We start from the raw sequence: 23401 nt of genomic DNA on the forward strand, positions 1-23401 counted from the left end.
GAGCAATAATGAGCTGCTGGCTATTAATTATTTAGGCTGTTTGTTCTCTGAGGTGATTTTTTTTTTAAATATGTCAAAATAAATAACTAAACCTCACAAAGGCAGTCTTTCTTGACTCTGTCCTAAATTGCTTTACACACAAAAAAATTATGTCCTAAGGGACAAGTGACAAGAGCCCAGGAGGCTGAGGAAAACTACCTCATAAAACGGGAACTGGCCACCATCAAACAGCAGAGTGATGAGGCCAGTGCTAAACTGGAGCAGGCTGAAAATACCATCAGGAAGCTCCAGCACCAACAACAATGGGTAAGGAGTCAGGTAGTACTTTTTCTCACCTTTCTCATCCCCTTGCCTTTAGACCTTTTTTTTCCCAAAGCACCACTCTGTGCTCTTATTATAAATAATTTGGTTTTCTACTTTGATTAAATTCTTAAATTAACCAATTTTATTTCTGTAATACTTCATGGTCTTACAATGGCCTAAAGACTCCTCGTTCTAATTTTTTTTTCTGTCTCCATAGTTTTGTTAGAAATAGGGAATATTTTCTTTTCTTTATATTATGTTCTGAGTCATAGTAAATAAGTAATGTATGCTAGACCTGCTTTCCAGGTTTTAAAAATCTGTTTCATAATGGGTATTTTGCCATTGGTAATTTTTAAATTTTAACTTCAGCTGATTTTTGTTAATAGTACAAACAAAATATTATCCAGTATAGAATATATGTAATTAACTCATTTAAAGCTTTGATAATTTGGTGATTTATGTCTTATGCTATACTATAGCCTTAGCTTCCTACATCGAGACACTAAATTATGGGTTAAGGTATATGCTTACATTATTTTAAAAGGAGAGTTGTCAAAATTAAAAAATGAACTTATAAAAAGATGTTAACTAATTTAGGGTACTAAACAGCTGCTGATTGTACAGCTATCCTCAGATAACTTTTGCAATCTAGACTGCATTTTCCATTGGCAGAGTCAGACTATTGTGATCTCAATCAAGAATATGAGAGTTAAAATTCAACTGTTTATTTTTGAGAGAATATTATTGTTTCAGTTTTCTGTTTTCAAGAAAGAGTTGGATTGTAGTAGCGTAGGCAGAAAAAGTTGTGTTAAACCTAGAACTCTGTAACGGTCTGGAAGGAAATAGAATGACTTTAAATTGGATATTACTTTTATTCAATAAAATTAAGAAACAGCATCATCATCTAGGTTCAAAAATCAGAAAACTAAAAGCAAAAAGGAAAATTTGGCAATTGAAAAACATAACATCATTTTTTTTCTATAATGGTATTCAAGATGGTTAAGAAAAATGAATAAGAGAATGGTAATGAATACTAAAAAGATAGGAATTCAGATATTTTGTTCTGCCTTTGTATGAAATGTCAGTATCAAAGCATAAAAATAGAAAAAGAGAATTGGGGTATCATGGTAGGAATTAAGCTGAACTGAGTTGTCAGTACAATGTGATTTTATTATAAGTATAGATAATAAATATTATATTAATATTTACGTTTAGCATAAGCTATAGTCATAATACATTAGAATTATGAATTATTAGTTTCTTTGCATGGCTTTTCAAAATATTGAGACCTAGGTAGATATGTATAAAAAATGTTAAATGTTAGTTTATAATGAAAAAGCTAAGTGAGGAAGCAAAAACGGCCAGAATGAATGGAAGCTTTTGAAAATTAAGTGTAACAAAAAGAATCTTTGTGCTTTTTTCCTAAGGACAAGATAGAGCCACGTTGTGGGAATAAGATATATAACAAGGAGAAAGCAGATCTCTACTTCAATTTTGTTTCCAATTTTTCCTCACTAAGCAAACGTTCTCCTTAACTGGAATAAACTATAAAAGAAATATATAAAGCAGAGCTGCACAAAATTTATTAAAGTCACAGATCCTTGGTTAAATTTCCAATTTCAAAGCAAAGTGCATATTCCTAGATATTAAAATAATTGGCAGAATGCTCATAGAAATATTATTGTCTTGAAAGAATTTTAGAAAATGAGATACTAAAGGCTTTGGGGTGGGCAAATACTGTGCTTACATTTAGTAATAAATATCTGAAAAGAGGATCAATGACATTGATGCTTCATTAAAAATTCCTAGAACATCTGGTTTGTGTACAATTAAAAAAATAACTTTTACTCACTAAAAGCCAACTTACTATGTTTACCCCAAGTCCTAACAAAATAACTTTGTTTCTGTAATAGACAAAAACCGTGCCATAAGTGCAGTTTTACAAGTTATTTGGTATGTTCTCATGATGTATTTCTAGTCAAGGTAGAGAAATAGAGATGAAAGTAGTAAACAAGTGATTTTATAGGTGATTAACTGTATCAAGAGGCTAGTCATGTTGAAGTGAAGAGACATCATAGGTCTTTCCTCCTACACTTATGCTTCAAGTATTTTAATCTATTAATATTATTTAAATGTTCAAATGTGAGGTATGTGTCAGAATTGTATAAATGACATATTTCAGAGATGTAGCTAATATGTTGGATGGTGAATCAGGATTCTAAAATATTTAATAAACAATCTATTCAGAATAAGAAACGAAAATAAAAGATTATTTCACAGAAATAAATCTATAGCCTTGCCCTGAAGTTTAAAATTATAAAATTTATCTTAGTGACGCTTTATATGATGAAGACCTAGAAATTTTAATTGGCAGGAAATCAGGAATTAGCCAATAATGTAATATGGCTGCGCCCCCGCCCCCCAAAATATCTCAAGTGTAGTCTTCCTAGAAGTATAATGATCCAATTCAATTCTAAGTAGCTTGCAGAAAATTTATAGTGTTGTATCTAGTTTGAATACCAAAACTCATGTCAAATATTTACAGGCTATATCCTGGCAGTATAGAGAAGACTGTGGAAGGCCTGTATATTTTTAGACTGCACTAAAGAAGGTTTTGTAAGAACATCATAGATGTGGTCATTTTCAAATATTTGAGATTTAATCTTATGGAAAATTGGTTAGCCTTTTTGATACTGCTTCAGAGGGCAGACTGTGCTTAAGATCCAAGGAAACAAAATCTTATTTGTTGGAATTTTGACAAATAAAGTAGTTGTTTTGCAAGTAGTGAGCATACTACTGGTAGAAAATGAACGTCTAATGCTAAAAGTTTTTTTTTAAAAAGATTTTATTGGGGAAGGGGAACAGGACTTTATTGCAGAACAGTGTGTACTTCCAGGACTTTTTTCCAAGTCAAGTTATTGTCCTTTCAATCTTAGTTGTGGAGGGTGCAGCTCAGCTCCAGGTCCAGTTGCCGTTTCTAGTTGCAGGGGGCACAGCCCACCATCCCTTGCCGGAGTCGAACTGGCAACCTTGTGGATGAGAGGACGCGCTCCAACCAACTGAGCCATCCAGGAGACAGCTCAGTTCAAGGTGCCGTGTTCAATCTTAGTTGCAGGGGGCGCTGCCCACCATCCCTTGAGGGACTCGAGGAGTTGAACCAGGAACCTTGTGGTTGAGAGCCCACTGGCCCATGTGGGAATCGAACCGGTAGCCTTCGGAGTTAGGAGCCTGGAGCTCTAACTGAGCCACCGAGCCAGCCCTAATGCTAAAAGTTTTGATCATAGCTTTCCAGTATAACTTCATGAATTCTTCAAAACTCTCAGAATAAGGGTTTCAAATCTGTAATCCCGTAGGAATTATTGAATTATGAATATAATTATCCACCACCATCACCCTCTACTGCCAATGCATATGCTCCTCAACTTAACAGTGGGGTTATGTCCCATAAACCCATCATAGATTGAAAATATTGTTGGTCAAAAATGCGTCTAAAACACCTAACCTACCGAACATCCTAGCTTAGTCTAGACTACCTTAAATATACTCAGAATACAACATCTAAAAAACCCTGGCAACATACAATAAACTGTTGAGTATCAGTTGTTTTCCCTCATGATCATGCCTGAGTGGTAGCTGTGACTCCCAAGTCTTTTTTTTCTTTAAAGTTAAAATTCTTTCAATGCAAAGACCATATCAAATGGATATTAAAGTGTTATTTTTTGACTCAGATTTTTCTTATAGCACTTCACTTCCCCCTTTTCTCCTAATGTAAGTAGCAGCCAATTACAGTTATGAGGAAAAACAATCTGATTATTCTATAACTTATTGTCAAAATATCAGTTTCAGTTTGTGTAAACTCTTTACATTTTGCTGAGTCCTATATGACTGATGTGACACTTATAATGGAGCCGTGTACTCATTCATTCATTAGAAAAGTATTGTGCCAAGTATTGTCCTGCTTTCTGAGAATACAATAGTAAATAAAAAAATAAACTAGCTTTGCTACTAGTGAAGTGTACTAGAGTTCTAGTTGAGGAGAAATATTAAACAAATTAATTTTAGGTGATGTTAAAGGGCTGTAAGGGAAAATAAAGCAGGAGTGAGGTGGTAGGTGTGGTGCTATTTTAGGTAAGGCAGTTCTGAAGAGCTTCCCTGAGGAAAGTAAGTAAGTTTGACCAAAGACTGAATTATATGAAGAAGGAAACCATTTGAAGATCTGCGGAGAAGCATTCCAGACAAAACATACACTTAGTATAAAGGCTTTGATCAAGGAATAATTTTGAGGTGTTTAAGGAACAGCAAGATATATATAAATCCTAGGGAAGCTGAATACATTTTTTCAAAAGAAAAGATACATATATATATATATATATATATATATATATATATATATATATATGAATAGCAAAAATCGGAGGTAAAATGGAGTCATTTAAAAATAACCGTTTAATCCGGCTAAAATTAAAAAAGGGGGCCAGCCCGGTGGTTCACGTGGTTGGAACCCTGTGTTAGATGCGGTGGTAGATGAGGGTAAATGGGGTCAAATATATGGTGATGGAAGGAGAACTGACTGGGTGGTGAACACACAGTGTGACACATAGATGATGTATTATAAAATTGTACACTTGAAACCTATGTAACTTTATTAACCATTGTCACCCCAATAAATTTTAATGAAAAAAACAAAGTGAGTTTCATGTAGATATGTCTTGCTTTTATCCAACATTTTAATTGGTAGGTTTAGAACACTTGCATTTAATGTAATTATTGATATGGTTGAATTAAAACCTACAATCTTGCTAGCTTTCTATTTCATACATTTATTCATTGTTCCTTTTTAAATTTTCTTTTTTTCCCCTTTCTTCCACCTCGCCCCACCCACTCCAGTTCAAGCCATTGTTTCTCAGTCTAGTTGTGTAGGACACAGCTCCCTGGCCCTTGCTGGTATTATGAGCCTTGTGCTCCCCCTGGCTGGGGCAGTTGGTCGCCAGTCGTCAGTCGGTTGCTCACAGCAGCTCACAGCAGCTCTCGCCGGCTGCAGGCCACTCACACTGGCCACCAGCCGCTCCTGGCAGCACTCAGCAGCCCGCGGCAGCTTACAGGTCACCGGTTCGATTCCCACATGGGCCAGTGAGCTGCGCCCTCTACTGCCAAGATTGTGAACAACAGCTCTCTCTCGAGCTGGGCTGCCGTGAGTCGCGGGAGGTTGGTGTAAACTGCCGTGGGCTGCTGAGTGCTGCCAGGAGCGGCTGGTGGCCAGTGTGAGTGGCCCGCAGCCGGCGAGAGCTGCTGTGAGCTGCTGTGAGCAACCGACTGACGACTGGCGACCAACTGCCCCAGCCAGGGGGAGCGCAAGGCTCATAATACCAGCAAGGGCCAGGGAGCTGTGTCCTACACAACTAGACTGAGAAACAATGGCTTGAACTGGAGTGGGTGGGGGGAGGTGGAAGAAGGGAGGGGGGCAGAAAAATTTAAAAGGAACAATGAATAAATGTATGAAATAGAAAGCTAGCAAGATTGTAGGTTTTAATTCAACCATATCAATAATTACATTAAATGCAAGTGTTCTAAACCTACCAATTAAAATGTTGGATAAAAGCAAGACATATCTACATGAAACTCACTTTGTTTTTTTATTAAAATTTATTGGGGTGACAATGGTTAATAAAGTTACATAGGTTTCAAGTGTACAATTTTATAATACATCATCTATGTGTCACACTGTGTATTCACCACCCAGAGTCAATTCTCCTTCCATCACCATATATTTGACCCCATTTATCCTCATCTACCACCACCCTCCCCCATTACCTTCTGGTAACCAATGAACTATTGTCTGTGTCTATGAGTTTTTGTTTCTTTATTTGTCTTGTTCCTTTGTTGCTTTCAGTTTTATATCCCACATATTAGTGAAATCACATGGTTCTCGACTTTTTCTTATTTCGCTTAGCATAAGAAAAAACAAAATAGTGCCATTTGCGACAAATGGATGGATCTTGAGATTATTATGCTAAGAAATTCACTTTATATGCAAAGACCTTGGTAGATTAAAAAAGTCAAAGGATGTAGTTGCAATGAACAACTGGAAAAGGCAGTTAAGAAAACAATTTCACTCCAGTAACATCCAAAAGAATGAAGTTCCTAGGAATACATTTAACTAAGGTGAAAGATTTGTACACTGAAAACTATGAATCATTGTTTATCCATTAATCTGTTGATGAAAGAAATTAAAGAAGACATGAATAAATGGAAAGATATCCCATGTTCAAGAAGACTTAATATTGTTAACATGTCAGCTATGCAATATGATCTACAGATTCAGTTCTTTCAACCCTATCAAAATTCAGTGGTCTTTTGCAGAAATGGGAAAGCTGATCCTGAAATTGTAATTGAAACATGGAATTTCAAGGAGCCCTAAATACAGAAAGTCTTAAATAAAAAAAAGCAGATGGAGGACTCAAACTTCCTGATTTGAAACTTACTACAAAGCTAGAGTAATCAAAACTGTGGTACTAGCATGAGAATAGACATAGAATTTGCTAGTTTTCTATGTGATTCATTTATTCAGACATGTAGAATAGAATAGACATGTAAAGTAGAAAAGACATATAGAATAGAAATTGAGAGTCCAGAAATATACATATGTGGCCAATTGATTTTTGACAAGGATGCCAAGACAATTTGATGAGGAAAGAATTTCTTCAACAAATTGTGCTGGGAAGACTAGATATCCTCATGCAAAAGAATGAACTTGTACTCCTCTCACACACTATATACGAAAATTAAATCAAAGTGGAATAATGATCTAAACAGAGATTTTATGGTTTTAAAACTATGAAACCCTTGGAAGAACAGATAGGGATAAATCTTCATTACCTTGGAGTTGTCAGTAGATTCTTAGATGTTGGTTCTTTGACAACCAAAGCTTGTGCAACAAAAGAAAAAAAAACAAAACATAAATTGTACTTCATCAAAATTAAAATCTTTTGGACATCAAAGGACATTATCCAGAAAATGAAAGGATAATCTGCAGAATGGTAGAAAATTATTCGCAAATCAAGTATTAGATAAGGATTTAGCAGCCAGGATATACAAAAATTCTTACAACTCAACAGAAAGACAAACAACCAAATTTTCAAATGAGCAAAGGACTTGAATAGACCTTTCTCCAAAAAAGATATACAAATGGACAACAAGCATATAAAGACACTAAATATATTTAGTCTTGCATATCAAAACCATGATTAGATGTCAATTCACATTCACTGGGATGGGTCTAATAAAAGAAACAAGTGTTGGCAAGTTGATGGAGAAATTGGAACCCTGTACTACTACATTGTTTGAAATATAAAATGGTCAGCTGCTGTGGAAAACAGTTTGGTGGTTCCTCACAACTTTAAACATAGAGTTACGATACGATCCACATAGAGTACCACATGACCCATAATGCAACTCCTGGATGTGCACCCAAAAGAATGGAAAACTGGTATTCAAACAAAGGTGTGTATACATGTTTGTAGTAACATTATTCACAAAAAAGTGAACACAGAACAAAAGTCCATCTGTAGAAGAATGGATAAACAAATTGTTTATACATACAATGAAATATCTTTCAGCTATAAAAAGGAACGAAGTACTGATATATGCTGTAATGTGGATGCATCTCCAAAACGTTAAGTGAAAGAAGCCAGACACAAAAGACCACATATTATATGCATTTATAGGAAATATCCAGAATAGATAAATCCATAGAGGCAGATTGGTGGTTACCAGAAGTTAGGTGGGAGAAAGGCAAGAAACTGCTTAATGGATAAGGTATTTTACTTTGGACTGATGGAAATGTTTTAGAACTAGATAGAATTGGTGCTTGCCAACATCCTGATTATGCTAAATTGTTGTTCACTTTAAAATGCTTACTTGAATTTTGCCTCAATAAGTTGTTTAAAGAAAAAAAGACTAAAGAAATAAAGGTTTAAGGCTCAGGGAAACAATACGTTTAATTTGAATGATTGTAGTAGAAGGAGGAAATAAGGAAAAACATACAACATCCCAGTGCTGGAACCCATTGGTTAAGGTCAGGGTAGGACCAGAAGAGACTGAGCTAGCTTATATGAGGAACCTTGAGAAGATTAGGAGATCCCTCAGGGCTGGGGTTGGGCATGTCTTAACCAGAGCTGTGGTTTGCATTGAGACTGAAGGAAGAATGCAGTGTGAAATAAAGCATAGGTCAGTGACTGGCAACTGGAGAAGTGACTTAAAACAAGTTGTCAGACCAGTGGCCCATAGGAACTATAGCCCAAAGGCAAGAGAATTTAGACGTAAAAGAGACAAGAATTGGAAATATTGGGATTAGTGGACTAACGGGAGAACAGCATGGGCAAGTGTTAAATACGGGGCTATTGTACCTACAATTCAACATGATTTGGGAGGATGTGATGTTTGGATAGGCCAGCTCCATTAATGTGCCAGAGTAGAGTAGACATGGGACTTTCATGTTCCTCTACCTAGGAATAAGATTGTTCATAGAATCTCAGTTAATCTGAGGTGGTCTCAGATTACAAAGGTTAGGAGTAAGAGAGGACAAGTAGATTGTTATATGGATAATAGCTAATGAGTGTGACTCCACCCCCAGTGCATTTTCCAGGAGTGCAGGATCAAGATGGTCTGCCTATTACTGTTGGACACAATATACTAATTACAACTGGGAGGCAAAATGTAAAAAAATGAAAAAGATATATGATGCAAACACTAAACAAAAGAAAGCTGGAGTGTCTGTATTATTATAATGTCAGATAGACTTCAGAACAAGGAATAGTTCCAGGAATAAAGAGGGACATTTTATGATAGTAATAGGGACAGTTCACCAAAAAAACATAACAATCTTATTTAGGATTGTATGTTTTTAGGAATGTATGTCTTCTAGCATGTATATGCTCCTCCCAGTAGAGGAGCATGAAGCAGAACTTATAGAGCTGAAAGGTGAAGTGAACAAATTCAGTTATAGTTGGAGTTTTCAATGCCCATCTCAGTAACTGAAGAAACAAGTAGGTGGAAAGTCAGTATGGCGGTAGAAGACTTATAGAACATTATCAATCAACTTGACCTGATTGATATTTATGGAACACTTTACCCAACAACAGCAGAATATGTTCTGTTTAAGTGCACATGGGACGTTTACAAAGATAGAACATCTTATGGGCCATAAAATAAACTCTAACAAATTTAAAGTAATTGAAATCATACAGACTGTCTTCTTGGATTCTAACAGCATTCAGTTAGAAATTAATAATAGATATCTGGAAAATCCCCAAATATTTAAAAATTAAACAACGCATTTTTTTTACCCACTATTAAAGAGAAAATTTCAAAGGAAATTAGAATGCATTTTAAATGAAAAGGAAGACACAACATTATTAATATTTGTGGGGGTCCACTTAAAGCAGTGTTTAGTGGAAAATTTATGGCATTGAGTGCTTATATTAGGAAATAAAATACTTAAGTCTCAAATCAATAAGCTTAAGAAACTAGACATATAAGAGCAAATTCAACCTAAAGCAAGTAGAAAGAAGAAGTAATAAAAAGAGTACAAATCAATGAAATTGAAACAGAACAAAAGTAGAGAAAATTCATGAAAAGCTGGTTCTTTGAAATGGTCAATAAAGTGGATAAACCTGAAGAAATAATAACCAGGTAGTGTCAGGATTGACAGTGACTTTTTACAGATGTAGCCAAGTTGTCTCATATACTGAATTCATGTAATTCCTTCCTCATAGTGTTGTATCCCTGTAATTTAGATTCAGTTCAACATTTTAAACATTTGAATGATAAATGATGTTGTGAACTTAGTTTTGTTTTAAATCAGGAAGCACATAAGTTGTTCCTACTATCAGTGATGCTGAGTTTGATTAAATGCTAAGTTGTTTGCTACAGACTCTTTCCTTTGTAAAGGTATGATTTCTTTTTTGCAACCAGTAACTAATCTGTTGGGAAATACTTTTGTACCAAATAAATGTCTTATTCTTTTACCTATCTTCACCTTTTACGTAATGATTTTAACAGCTGATTGAGTTTCCAAAATGGTGATTTTAAAATATTTTCTCATTTTACTTCACTTATTAGGTAATGTTCCTCTGTGAAGAGACCTTTCTCTTTTACCCCCTTTAATCTCTTACTCACTCACTATGGACTCTTGTATCACTCTAGATTCATGGACTTTTTGTTTGTTTAATGTTTTATATCATTTTTAATAGTTTTAATGCTGTTGATACAATATGCCATAATTATTTTACAATAACGTATCAAATTTTTGAAAAGCAGTTTTTAAAACTGCTTTAAATTTTACTTTTAATTAATTTTGAGTATGATGTCATTTAAAAAGTATTTCTGCAGTACACAGTTACACTGATTTTCTTTTATGCTGGCCTTTGATAGTATGAATCTGATATTGTTGGTTTTCAAAAATCATTGAGTTAATTTCTTATTGAATTTAGTGTTTAGTAAATTATATATACACTAAATATATACATACACTAAATATACATACACTAGTATTTAGTACACAGTATATACACTAAATGCTAAATAAATATTCGATTTTAAATTAAATAATAAATATTAAACTAAGCATTATGATTAAACTGTCCCTTTAATATTTGTTTTACATGTTCCAAGTCAGTTTTTTCAGGAAGCCTGTAGAAGTAGAAATGATTCAGTAAATGATCCAATAATATTTCATACAGTTGCCTGTCCTGACTGTCCCTTTTAAGTGTGGTGGGGCACAAATATGTTTATGTTGGATGATTTCTCCTGATGAGATCAAGTATTTTAGAGTCTTGCTTGATCTATTTAAAAGCTTTTTGCCCTACACGTGACTGCTTATTATGCAGGTATCCTGAATAAGCAGTTTTGTTTAGCAGTTTGTTGGTTTATATCAGCATAAACAAGGATTGTAACAGTTGAAGCTGCTGAATGCTGAAATAACTGCCTTTTGAAGTTCTTGGGACCTTTGTACCAGGAGGTACTTAAGGAGAGATCAGACAAGATTTCTTCTGACCTTCCTTCTCTTTCCTATAATTCTAGAAGAAAATATGAATTTTGTGATACTTTTAAGAACCAAGGATTCAATATGAGAAATAAAAACTAATCTTACTTAGATTAAACTTATAAATAAACCTTAATAAATTAAAAACTACCTGTTTGTTAGTGGAAGTTGTGAAATCGAGATAATTTATTTTAAGAAATGTGTTTGTTTAGCACATTTAGGAATTATCCTACACCTGATTCACCTAGTGGTTTTGTTTTTCTTTTTGAATATGGAAGCTAATGTTTAACATCTCTTCCTGTGTTATAAATACTGCTTAGCTGTACTTTAGTGACATTTCAAAAAAAAATCCATTTAATTTCTAACTATTGGTAAGTTGATATAAGTCTTTCTAAAAATCCAAAATAAAGCGATGACTTTGCAATCTAAAAGTTTGAGAAACTCTTATGCTATTGATCAACATGCCAAATCTGGACAGTTTTTAATCCAAAACTTATTTTGACCTTAGTCTAAGATTCAATGTTTTATATTCAATAAATGTTTTATGTAATCATCTTTTCAGCATAAATAATAAATGAGGGTTCACTTTAATGGAACTTTACTGTTTGAACATGTTTTTCAGCACTAAAAAAAAATCTTGCAGCTAAGAGTATGTAAGTAACCAGAGATAACTTTACACCTTAAAGGATGAATGTAATTTTTCAGGTGTTGGGAAGAAATCTTTTAAAGATGATATACCAGTTTTTGAAAAAAATTTAGTATGGCAAATCTTTAAATAGTGCATCCATATTGTGTGGATTTTCTTTTTAAGACTATTTGGAGCATGTGGTAAGGAGGATTAAAAACATCGTTGGGGGTCATATGTTGAGAGGGAGAGCAAAATATAATTTTTCATTTAATGTTTTTCTGCTGTGCTTTTGTCTTGTGGTATAGAAACCTCTTCTGGACTGCTTGCCTTGTATGATAGTAGCTTTTTTCCGAATGCTTTGGATGAGACAGTAGAAATATACCATATTCCCACATTATTATTTATTTATTTTTTTTCAGTGATTATTATTATTTTTTAATTAATTTATTTATTTATTAGTTTCAGGTGTACAAAACAAGGTAATACTTAGACGTTCATCATTTATATCCCTCATACTGTGAACCCCCCTCCCCCCATCCACTATCCCTCCGACCTCACACTGAACCATCACATTATATATATAAAATTATAGTTGGCATTCATTAATGTTTAGCTTCTGGTGTACAATGCCATGATCAGGTATCCACAGTATCCCTGAGGTGGTCTCCCAAATAGGACGCATGTCCATCGGATACCCAACAAAATCTTTACAACATTATAGAATACCTTCCCCAAATTAATTTTCAAAAAAACCCTGAGGCCATCTTGTGGTTACCAGCTGCTTCCAAATCCCTTCACCTTTCCCCTTATCCCCAACCCCCTCCCACACACCCATCTAACCACTCTCGGTTTTTTCTCTGCGTCCCCAAAACTGTCTCTGATTAGTTCATTCACATAGTCTTTTCTTTAGATTCCATATATAAGTGAGATCATATGGTACTTGTCTTTCTCTTTCTGACTTATTTCACTTAATGTTCTCTAGATCCATCCATGTTGCTGCAAATGATAAGATTTCTTTCTTCTTTATGGCTGCGTAATACTCCATTGTATAAATGTACCACAGCTTCTTAATCCAGTCATCTACCGATGGGCATTTCGGTTGTTTCCATATCTTGGCTATTGTGTAAAGTGCTGCAATAAACATAGGAGTGCATACAGATTTTTGAATTGGAGTTTTGGATTTCTCCAGGTAGATGCCTAGGAGTGGAATTACTGGATCACAGGGTAGTTCCATTTTCAGATTCCTGAGATACCTCCATACTGTTTTCCATAGTGGCTGCACTAATCTGCAGTCCCACCAACAGTGCACTAGCGTTCCCTTTTCTCCACATCCGCGCCAGCATTTGTTGTTTGTTGATTTATTGATAATAGCCATTTTGACTGGAGTGAGGTGGTATCTCATTGTGGTTTTTATTTCCATTTCTCTGATGGTTAGTGAGGTTGAGCATTTCTTCATATGTCTTCTTGCCTTCTGTATGTCCTTTTTAGAGAAATGTCTCCCCAAGTCCTCTGCCCATTTTTTAATTGGGTTGTTTGTTTTTTTGGAGTTGAGTTGAGTAAGTTTTTTATAGATTTGTGATATTAATCCCTTATCAGATATATCATTGGTAAATATCTTTTCCCATACAGTAGGATCCCTTTTTGTTTTATTGATGGTTTCCTTTGCTGTGAAAAAACTTTTTAGTTTGATGTAATCCCACATGTTTATTTTTTCTCTTACTTCCCTCGCGCGAGGGGATATGTCAGTGAAAATCTTACTCCGGGTAATGTCCATGAGGTTTCTTCCTATATTTTCTTCTAGATATTTTATGGTTTCAGATCTTACATTTAAGTCTTTAAGCCATTTTGAATTTGTTTTTGTATATGGTGTAAGGAGGTGGTCCAGCTTCATTTTCTTGCATGTGTCCGTCCAGGTTTCCCAACACCACTTATTGAACAAACTGTCTTTACCCCATCGTACATTCTTGCTTCCATTGTCGTAGATTAGATGGGCATATAGGCATGGATTTACGTCTGGACTTTCTATTCTGTTCCATTGATCTATGTGTCTATTTTTATGCCAGTACCATGCTGTTTTGATTACTGTAGCCTTGTAGTATAGTTTGAAATCAGGTATCGTTATACCTCCCACTTTGTTCTTATTTCTCAGGATTGCTGAGGCTATCCGGGGTCTTTTATGGTCCCATATAAATTTTAGGATTATGTGTTCTATTTCTGTGAAAAACGTCGTTGGTAGTTTGATAGGAATTGCGTTGAATATGTATATTGCCTTAGGCAGTATGGACATTTTAACTATATTAATTATATAATTAATATATATAATATATTATATATATAATATAATAATTATATAATTATTATATTATTATATATTATTATATATTATTATTATATTATTATATTATTATAAATTTCATTTTTGAAACAAAGGTTTTATAGGTTATTTTTTCAACAGTCAATTCCCAGTCCCCATGTTTAATATAAAGTATATAATAGAGGGTTTTTTTTGTTTTTTAAACCAAGAGTTGACTTTTTGTTCAGCAACTGTTATTTGCTTACTTACTATGAAAAGCACAGTTTAGTTCTGACAATACAGTGGTAAATCAGTCAAATTAACCCTGGCATAGCTTATATAGTATATATTGAGATATTTTAAAAATTAATTGCACAGTTATTATTTAATTAGAGTTGTGATAAATGCTACAGAAAAGAAGAATACAGGTTCTGTGTAATGTGTGAGTTCCTGAAAAGGACATATAATTATCAGGACTTAAACATAGTTGCTTAATGTATAATTAAATTTAGAGACTATTTGATATGTTTGTATAGACAGTTCTTTTTCCAATTTGGATTTCTTTAATTAATAATACAAGAAACTTCTAAATACGAATATTTGCTTTTCATTGTATCACTTATATATCCTTTATCCTTCAAACATTGAATGTGAGAAAGCATTCTTTTGTTTTACTCAAGACACAGCAAGAAAGATTACTAAGCACTTTCTGGCTTATCTTTGCCTTTATAACTTTTGCAACACCAGAAAAGCACATGGGATTAAAGAGTAGGACTACACTTACTAAAAAAAATTTTTTGTCGATTTCATTGGACTGGGATTGCTGGTGTTACAGGAACATTAAGGATTCATTGACAAAAGTGAACTTGGCTTAAGTGTGGGGAAGTCATTATTTACAGACATAAATAAATAACCCAGCCATCATAATTGTTGCAGTTGTTATTTGGTAAAACAAATTATATACATGCCCAGGTTACTAATTTGAATATGAAATATACTCTTCTAGGAATTTCTTATTACAAGAACATTATGTGAAATGTCTAACATTTTTCATATGTTTAGATTTTTAATATTAAATCATTAATTCTTAGAACAGTACTTATAAAAACAATATATTAGGCGCTTTAAAATATTATTTCAATCTTTATATGGCTTACAGGTTAAGAACATGGGCTCCATAGTTCATACACCCAGTTTACAGAAGTACTCGTTGCTGTCTGACCTTGCTGAGTCTTTTTAGTTACTTTGTTAGTAAAGTCACAGGGATGTAATGTACAACATAGGGAAAATAGTCAATAATATTGTAATAATTTTGTATGGTGACAGGTGGTTACTAGAGTTACTGTGGTGATCACATTGTAAGATATATAAATGTAAAATCACTATGATCTACATCTGATGCTAATATATATTGTATGCCAACTATACTTTAATAAACAATAAGTTAAAAGAAGTGGTGGTAAAGGTTAAAGGAGAATACAAAGCACTTAGCATTTGTCTGGCACATAATAAGCCCTCAATAGATATTAGCTGCTATCATCACCGTCATATTTATTATAAATTTTAAAACCTGTTTTATAAATAACAATTTTTACCCCTGCAGGAAAAAAGACAAAGGAGCAGGTAGTTTACAAACCACAGCAGCATCTTCTAACATCACCACTTTGATGCCAATCCTACCACTCACTGGTTGTGTGTCCTTGGGCAAGTTTCTCAACTTCTCTGTGCTACAGTTTATCCTGTGTATAAGAGAGGGTTGTTAAGACTTAAGTGGGTTGTCGTACTCTAGAATAATGCCTGGCACATAGTGAGTACTCAATCAATGGTAGCTATTATTAAGAATTAGTATTAACATTATTGTGATTCTACCAGCTTGCTTGGCCAATGGCATAGACTGCTAGTAATAAAAATCAAAACTTAACAAAGAGAAAACTTGATATGGTAAAGTGTCTTTTTATTATTTCATATTAGTTTCAGGTGTACAAAATAACATAATGATTAGATGTTTACACCCCTCACAAAGTGATAACCGCTCCCTCCCCCAAGTCTACTACCCGTCTGACATTGCTATAGCTGTTACAATAGCATTGACTGTATTTCCTATGCTACACTTTACATCTGTGACTATAGATACAGATACACACACACACACACACACACACACACACACACACACACACAAAGTCTGCCAATTAAGTTTGCGAACTTGCTGCAACGATGTTGCTAACCGTTTCTGGTATGAGAGGGATTATTCATTATGAATTTGTACCACCTGGACAAACAGTTAACCAAGTTTAGTATTTGGAAGTGCTGCAAAGGCTGCGTGAAAAAGTTAGATGACCTGAATTTTCGCCAACCATGGCTCTTGCGTCACGACAATGCACCAGCTCACACGGCACTGTCTATGAGGGAGTTTTTAGCCAGGAAACAAATAACTGTATTGGAACACCATCCCTACTCACCTGATCTGTCCCCCAATGACTTCTTTCTTTATGCGAAGATAAAGGAAATATTGAAAGTAAGATATTTTGGTGACATTCAGGACATCAAGGGTAATACGACGACAGGTCTGATGGCCATTCCAGAAAAAAAATTGCAAAATTGCTTTGAAGGGTGAACTAGACTCTGGCATCGGTGCATAGCTTCCCAAGGGGAGTACTTCGAAGGTGACCGTAGTGATATCCTGCAGTGAGGTATGTAGCACTTTATGTAGGATGAGTTCTCAAACTTAATTGTCAGACCTCATGTATATACACACGTATTTAATTATAGTTGGCATTCAGTATTCTTCTACTTGAGCTTCAGGTGTACAGCACAGTGGCCAGTCATCTACACAATATGAAGTGATCCCCCTGATAAGTCCAGTACCCATCTGGCACCCTACATGATCTTTACAACATGATCGATTCTATTCACCATACTGTATCTCAAATCCCTGTGACTATTTTGTGACTACAAATTTGTACTTTCTAATCCCTTTACCTTCTTCCCCTACCCCCAACTCCACCTTCCATCTAGCAACCATCAGTTTTCTCTCTGTATCTCTGAGTCTGTTTCTGTTTTGTTTGCTCATTTATTCTGTTCTTATAGATTCCACATATAAATGAGATCATATGGTATTTATCTTCCTCAGTCTGACTCATTTTACTTAGCATAACGTTTTCTAGGTCCATTCATGTTGTTGCAAATGGAAAGATTTCATTCTTTTTGATAGCAGCATAATACTCCATGGTATAAATGTACCACAATTTCTTTATCCAGTTGTCTATTGATGGACATTTCAATTGTTCCCATATCTTGGCTATTGTGAATAGCGCTGCAATAAACATAGGATGCATATATTTTTTTCAAATTAGTATTTTGGGTTTCTTTGTGTAAATAACCCAGGAGTGGAATTGCTAGGTCATAAGGTAGTTCTATTTTTAATTTTTTTGAGGAACCTCCATAATGTTTTCCATAGTGACTGTACCAATTTGCAATCCCATCTACAGTGCATAAGGGTTCCCTTTTTCCACATTGGAGCCAGCCCTTGTTTGTTGATTTATTAATGATAACCATTCTGACTGGAGTGAGGAGGTATCTCACTGTGGTTTTTATTTGCATTTCTCTAATGATTAGTGATGTTGAGCATCTTTTCATATGTCTGTTTGCCATCTATATGTCCTTTTTAGGGAAATGTCTCTTCATCTCATCTCTGCCCATTTATCAATTGGGTTGTTAGTTTTTTTGGTGTTGACTTGTATGAGTTTTTTTTATAGATTTTGGATATTAACTCCTTATCAGATGTATCATTGGCAAAAATCTTTTTAGTTTGATATAGTCCTATATGTTTATTTTTTCTTTTGCTTCCCTTGCCCGAGGGGATATGTCAGTAAAAATATTACTAAGGGTAATGTGCAGAGGTTTACTTCCTATATTTTCTTGTAGGAGTTTTATGGTTTCGTGTCTTACATTTAAGTCTTTAATCCATTTTGAGTTTATTCTTGTATATGGCGTAAGAAGGTGGTCCAGTTTTATATTTTTGCATGTATCTGTTTTCCCAGCACCATTTATTAAATAGACTGTCTTAACCCAAAGTACATTCTTTCTTACTTTGTCGTAGATTAAATGACCATATAGGCATGGATTTATTTCTGGACTCTTTATTCTGTACCATGATCTATGTGTCTGTTTTTATCCCAGGGCCATGTTGTTTGGGTTACTATAGCCTTGTAGTATGATTTGATATCAGGTAGCATGATACCTCCTATTTGTTCTTATTTCTCAGGGTTGCCATGGCAATTTGGGGTCTTTTATGGTTCCCTATAAATTTTAGGATTATTTGTTCTAGTTCTGTGAAAAGTGTCATTGGTATTTTGATATTGTGTTAAATCTGTAGATGGACATTTTAACTATGTCCATGAGCATAGTATATGTTTCCATTTATTTGTATATTCTTTTTAATTTTATTTTAATGGGGAATATTGGGGAACTGTGTTTCTCCAGGGCCCATCAGCTCCAAGTCGTTGTCCTTCAATCTAGTTGAGGGAGCAGCTCAGCTCCAAGTCCAGTCACTGTTTTCAATCTTTTGTTGCACGGGGCACAGCCTACTATCCCATGCGGCAATAGAACCGGCAACCCTGTTCAGAGCTCGTGCTCTAACCAACTGAACCATCCGGCTGCCCTCTTTGTATCTTCTTTAATGTCTCTCTTCAGTGTCTTACACTTTTCTGAGTACAAGTCTTTTACTTCCTTGGTTAAATTTATTCCTAAGTATATATATTTTCTTAATGCACTTGTAAATAGAATTGTTTTCTTAATTTCTCTGTCTTAGTTCATTGTCGGTGTATACAAATGTAACTGATGTCTGAATAATTTTGATCCTGCTACTTACTAAATTCATTTATCAGTTCTAATGGTTTTTTTGGGAATCTTTGGGGTTCTCTCTATTGATATGGTAAAGTTTTTAATAGACTAAACATTGACAGAAGTATCACAAATATCACTTTCCTGACAAAATTTAGATTTGCAAAAGTTTCAACAGGGAATATTGAAAATGGTACAAATAATTACCAGAAAAGATTAAATTGCAAAAGCTCTAATGGGTCAAATTTGAAATGGACCAAAAACAAACAACAATAAAACCGCTAATCAATAAATTTAATTTTATTTGTAAAATTTACCCTATATTAATCAGGGTTCTTCAGAGAAACAGAACAAATAGTACACACACACACACACACACACACACACACACACACACACTCAGATTTATTTTAAGGAATTGGCTTATACCATTATAAAGGCTGAGAAATTCCCTAATTCACCATCTGCAATCTGAAGACATAGGAAAGCCAGTGGTGTAATTCCTGTCTGAGCTCAAAAGCCTGAGAACTAGGAAAGCTGATGGTGTACATCCCAGTCCAAGGGTATGAGAAGCCCAATGTCCCAGATCAAGCAGACAGAAAAGGGAATGAGTCCTTTCTTCTTCTGCTTTTTGTTCTGTTTGGGCCCTCAACCCACTCACACCGGGTAGGGCAATCTACTGAGTCATCTGGAAACACCATCATAGACACACCCTGAGGTTAATGTTTAATCTGGGCATCCTGTGGCATAGGTTGACCCATAAAATTAACCATCACAAGTCCAACCCTTGTCAGTTTTAAACCATACTTAATCTCCATGTAAAGACAAGAGCAATAACAAGGTCATAATTCTGTCAGACAGATTATCCTACAATTATCCTACTCACCTTCCCTAAAAGAGGAGGTAAAGACCTTGAGTGGTGTTTTCTTGATATCGTGTAATGCAAATACTATGATGTAACATTAACAATGCTTATTATATCCTGTGATATAAAGTTAATGCATCTTATATTACATAAGGGAATAAAAGAAGAAAGAAGATAGATTTAGATACACACACAAACAGAGTCATAGCAAAATTAAAAGGAACTACTTGTGACAGTTACCACCCTCGTTTCTGTAACAGATCACTTGGTCATAGCTATTATTTATGACTACTCTCTTCCACTGCCCACTCTGTATTCATTTTGCCTTCAACATGTGCCTCAGCTGGTCATGGTTCTTACCTGCTGTGGTGACCCAAACCTTCATTCCTGAAGGGTCTGGGCCCTTAATAATCCTTCCTGGATTGGGTTGTTGTAATTTTTCATTGATCTTAAACATGGGGCATGATAATACTAAGAGACACCCTAAACGATTGCCTATATTCCAAAATCTAAGGGAGGAGAAAGTTTTAAGTAAGAGTAGTCAGTTGACTGTCTAGGGAAGGTAAGAGCTGAATAAAGGGACTTTATTGAGCTTTTATGTTGTTACTGGGTATAATATTGTTATTGATTAGAGAGGTTTTATCAAGGAATGAGGACTAAAGCTAGTTTGCAGTGGGTTGAGCAACAAATGGGAAGTACGAAAGGAGAAATAACGTGTAAATTGTGGAATTTAGAATGTATCCCTCGAACAACAGGACAATTAGAAGTTTTATACATTTTATTGAAAAAATATTTTCCAATATTAGTACATTTTTTTTGTGCTTGGTTGGATCAGTTGGTTTATACCAGATCAAAGAGTCCATTCTTTGATCTGGGTTTGGGCCATTTGGGTTTGATGTATTCCTAGGGATCTCAATATAGAGTCTTGGCAAACAAACCTGAACTACGTTTATCAGGACTTTAGATTAAGGGCAACAAACAAACAACAAAAAAAACCCCTAGTATTACTCATAAAATAAATATGATCTCATTTTAAAAAAAATATGGTACCTGCAGTTTGGATGTGGTCATAACAAAAGAGTACCTTTTACCTATTGGGTAAGGTAAGTATTTGCTATGTGTTGCAGATGCACTTCTTGTATTGAAATGTTATTTTAATAGTATCAGAAAATTACTATGAGAAGTAATGTGTAATACACTGAATTAAAAATTCCTCATTTGCTTAATAAATGAACTGTTAGTTTAAAAACCCACATCATCTTTTTGGATACCTGGGGGAAGGGAGTACCATATATTTTAACTAAGTACTTAATGGTTTTTTAATAGAGTTTTAGTTTGACATCTATTTTGTTCCTAATGTGTTGAGGAGTAAAAAGAACCATTTTTTACTAATGCTAGTTCAGTAGGGGATTGTTCTCTGTGACTATTTTAGAGTTTTGAGTTGTATTTTTTCTTTACTACATGAATTAAATGCGAAGTCATAGTTCATTTTAGGAAGTCTTTTATAGTGGTGAATTAGATATCTTTTTGCTTTTTTAGAACAATTTTTATATAGAAACTGGTTTAAAAGGGGATTTTTTAAGTAGCTGCATTGGTATTCACATTATAGAATAGGAAAAGAAATGGAAAGGTTTCATGCTTCCATGATTAATTTCTTCATGCAACATCTGCATTTTCCTCTGCTTCCAGCAATCATTTTCATGCGTATCTTTAAAGAGATCTACATTTCTAAGAGAAAATACATTTTTGTTCTGCTAGGATTTTGGATGGTTCACATCATTGTGGATCCCTTGTTTTTATTTTTATTAGATTAAAATAGAATTTCCAGTAAATGTGTACTTGTCTTCTGTAGTCTGCGGTAGTACTGTCTACTAGCAATATAATGTGAGCTACAAATGCGTTTTAAAATGCCATATTAAAAGTAGTAGATAATTACAGAGAAAATCAACAATATTTTTTGTTTAATTTGGTGTATTCAAAATGTTCTTTGAACAGGCAATCAATATAAAATTGTTAATGAGGTATTTTGCCTTTTGCATTTTATATTTTCAAAATCCAGTTTGTATTTTGCACTTATAACCGTTCTCAATTTGGCCTAGCTGCATTTCAAGTGCTCGGTAGCCACTGTTGTACAGTGCAGGCTTATAGCGCCAGACAAATTCTTAGTATCTGATGGATAGAAAGAGAGAAAGAGATATTCATCTTCTATAAATTGGATTTGATTAGTGTAATAACTAGTTACCAACACCTAATAATGTGATCATCTTTATATATATGAAACTTGGACCTTTTTATTCATTGGAAAGTTAATTGGAGGAGAGATGCTGAAAATATTGGGTAAATGAAACTTTCACTATATGGTTGCCCTTAACTGCATTGTGTAATTGCATTTATTTTGATTGTATATACATGTTCATACTTCTTGAAATTTCAGTATATGTCTATAATTTGTAGCATAAATGCAGTTCCAGCTACAATGAAGATTTTGTGCTACAGCTAGAGAAGGAATTGGTCCAAGCCCGTTTGAGCGAAGCCGAGTCTCAGTGTGCGCTAAAGGAGATGCAGGATAAAGTTCTGGATATAGAGAAGGTGAGAACAACTATTTCCAAGTTAGAGGAGATGTATGATAGATATTTGTTAAGTACTTATTGAGCAGTTAAACTGGACTTGGTGATTTGTTTGTTTTTTACACACTAGAAACCTTACATATGAGTTATTAAGAGCGGAAACAGAAAAAAATAAGATTCCCAATTATTTTTTTGTTGTTGCCATATTACTCAAAGCCCCATATTTAAGGGTAAAAATGGACGTTAGAGCCCTTTTAGAGGAAAACAACCAGGATAATTTTGATATGAATAATATTTAAATGCTGGAAAAGAGAAACTTAGGGGATAGAAATTAACTGTTGTCCTCAAATATTGTAATATCTTCATCTGTAAGAGATCAGATATAACTAATAACATAAACATTTCAGGGAAAATTTCATCTGAGTATAACTGTTACAACTTTCCATGCTACAATAAGCCACCTCAGGATATACAGGAAGTTCTTAGCCTGAGGTATGCTACAGAAGCTAATTTACCTCTTTTTCAGGGTCGTTAAAGAACTTTAAGGATTAGATAAGTAGTGGAAATAGAAACACTTTTAGGTTTCTTATAACCCTCAGACTTGAGAGTCTGTATTCTAGATGACAAACTCTGAAACTGTTTTCTCATCTATAAAATTGTTGATGACTTAGGCTGTGTGCTGAGTTTGTTCCTTTCATCCCTGGGTAGTATCTATCTATTGAATCAAAAGCTCATAAGTAATCGACATGACAACTCAAGTTGTCCTTAGCTATTTCTTAATGAAGTAGAGCAGGGTATAACTATAATCAGTTGGATTAATAGTTTTGGAAAATTTATTTGCCTATTTGTTGAAAAAACC

At 34.4% G+C, this 23401-nt stretch overlaps 1 protein-coding gene across 3 annotated transcripts in view; it reads left to right on the plus strand.

Moving 5' to 3' along the window:
- EVI5 (ecotropic viral integration site 5) overlaps nt 1–23401 on the plus strand; it is a 223736-nt gene that overhangs the window by 119572 nt on the left and 80763 nt on the right. For 2 of the 3 annotated variants that reach the window (XM_081056254.1, XM_081056255.1), the window contains one exon: nt 22430–22564. In XM_081056254.1, the coding sequence (XP_080912380.1) occupies nt 22430–22564 (135 nt within the window). Of the gene's footprint in view, nt 1–159; nt 307–22429; nt 22565–23401 lie in introns of all 3 variants that reach the window. The other variant, XM_081056253.1, reaches the window with a different exon arrangement.

The sequence above is a fragment of the Rhinolophus hipposideros genome (genome assembly GCF_964194185.1).
Source record: "Rhinolophus hipposideros genome assembly, chromosome: 8".
Classification (NCBI taxonomy): domain Eukaryota; kingdom Metazoa; phylum Chordata; class Mammalia; order Chiroptera; family Rhinolophidae; genus Rhinolophus; species Rhinolophus hipposideros.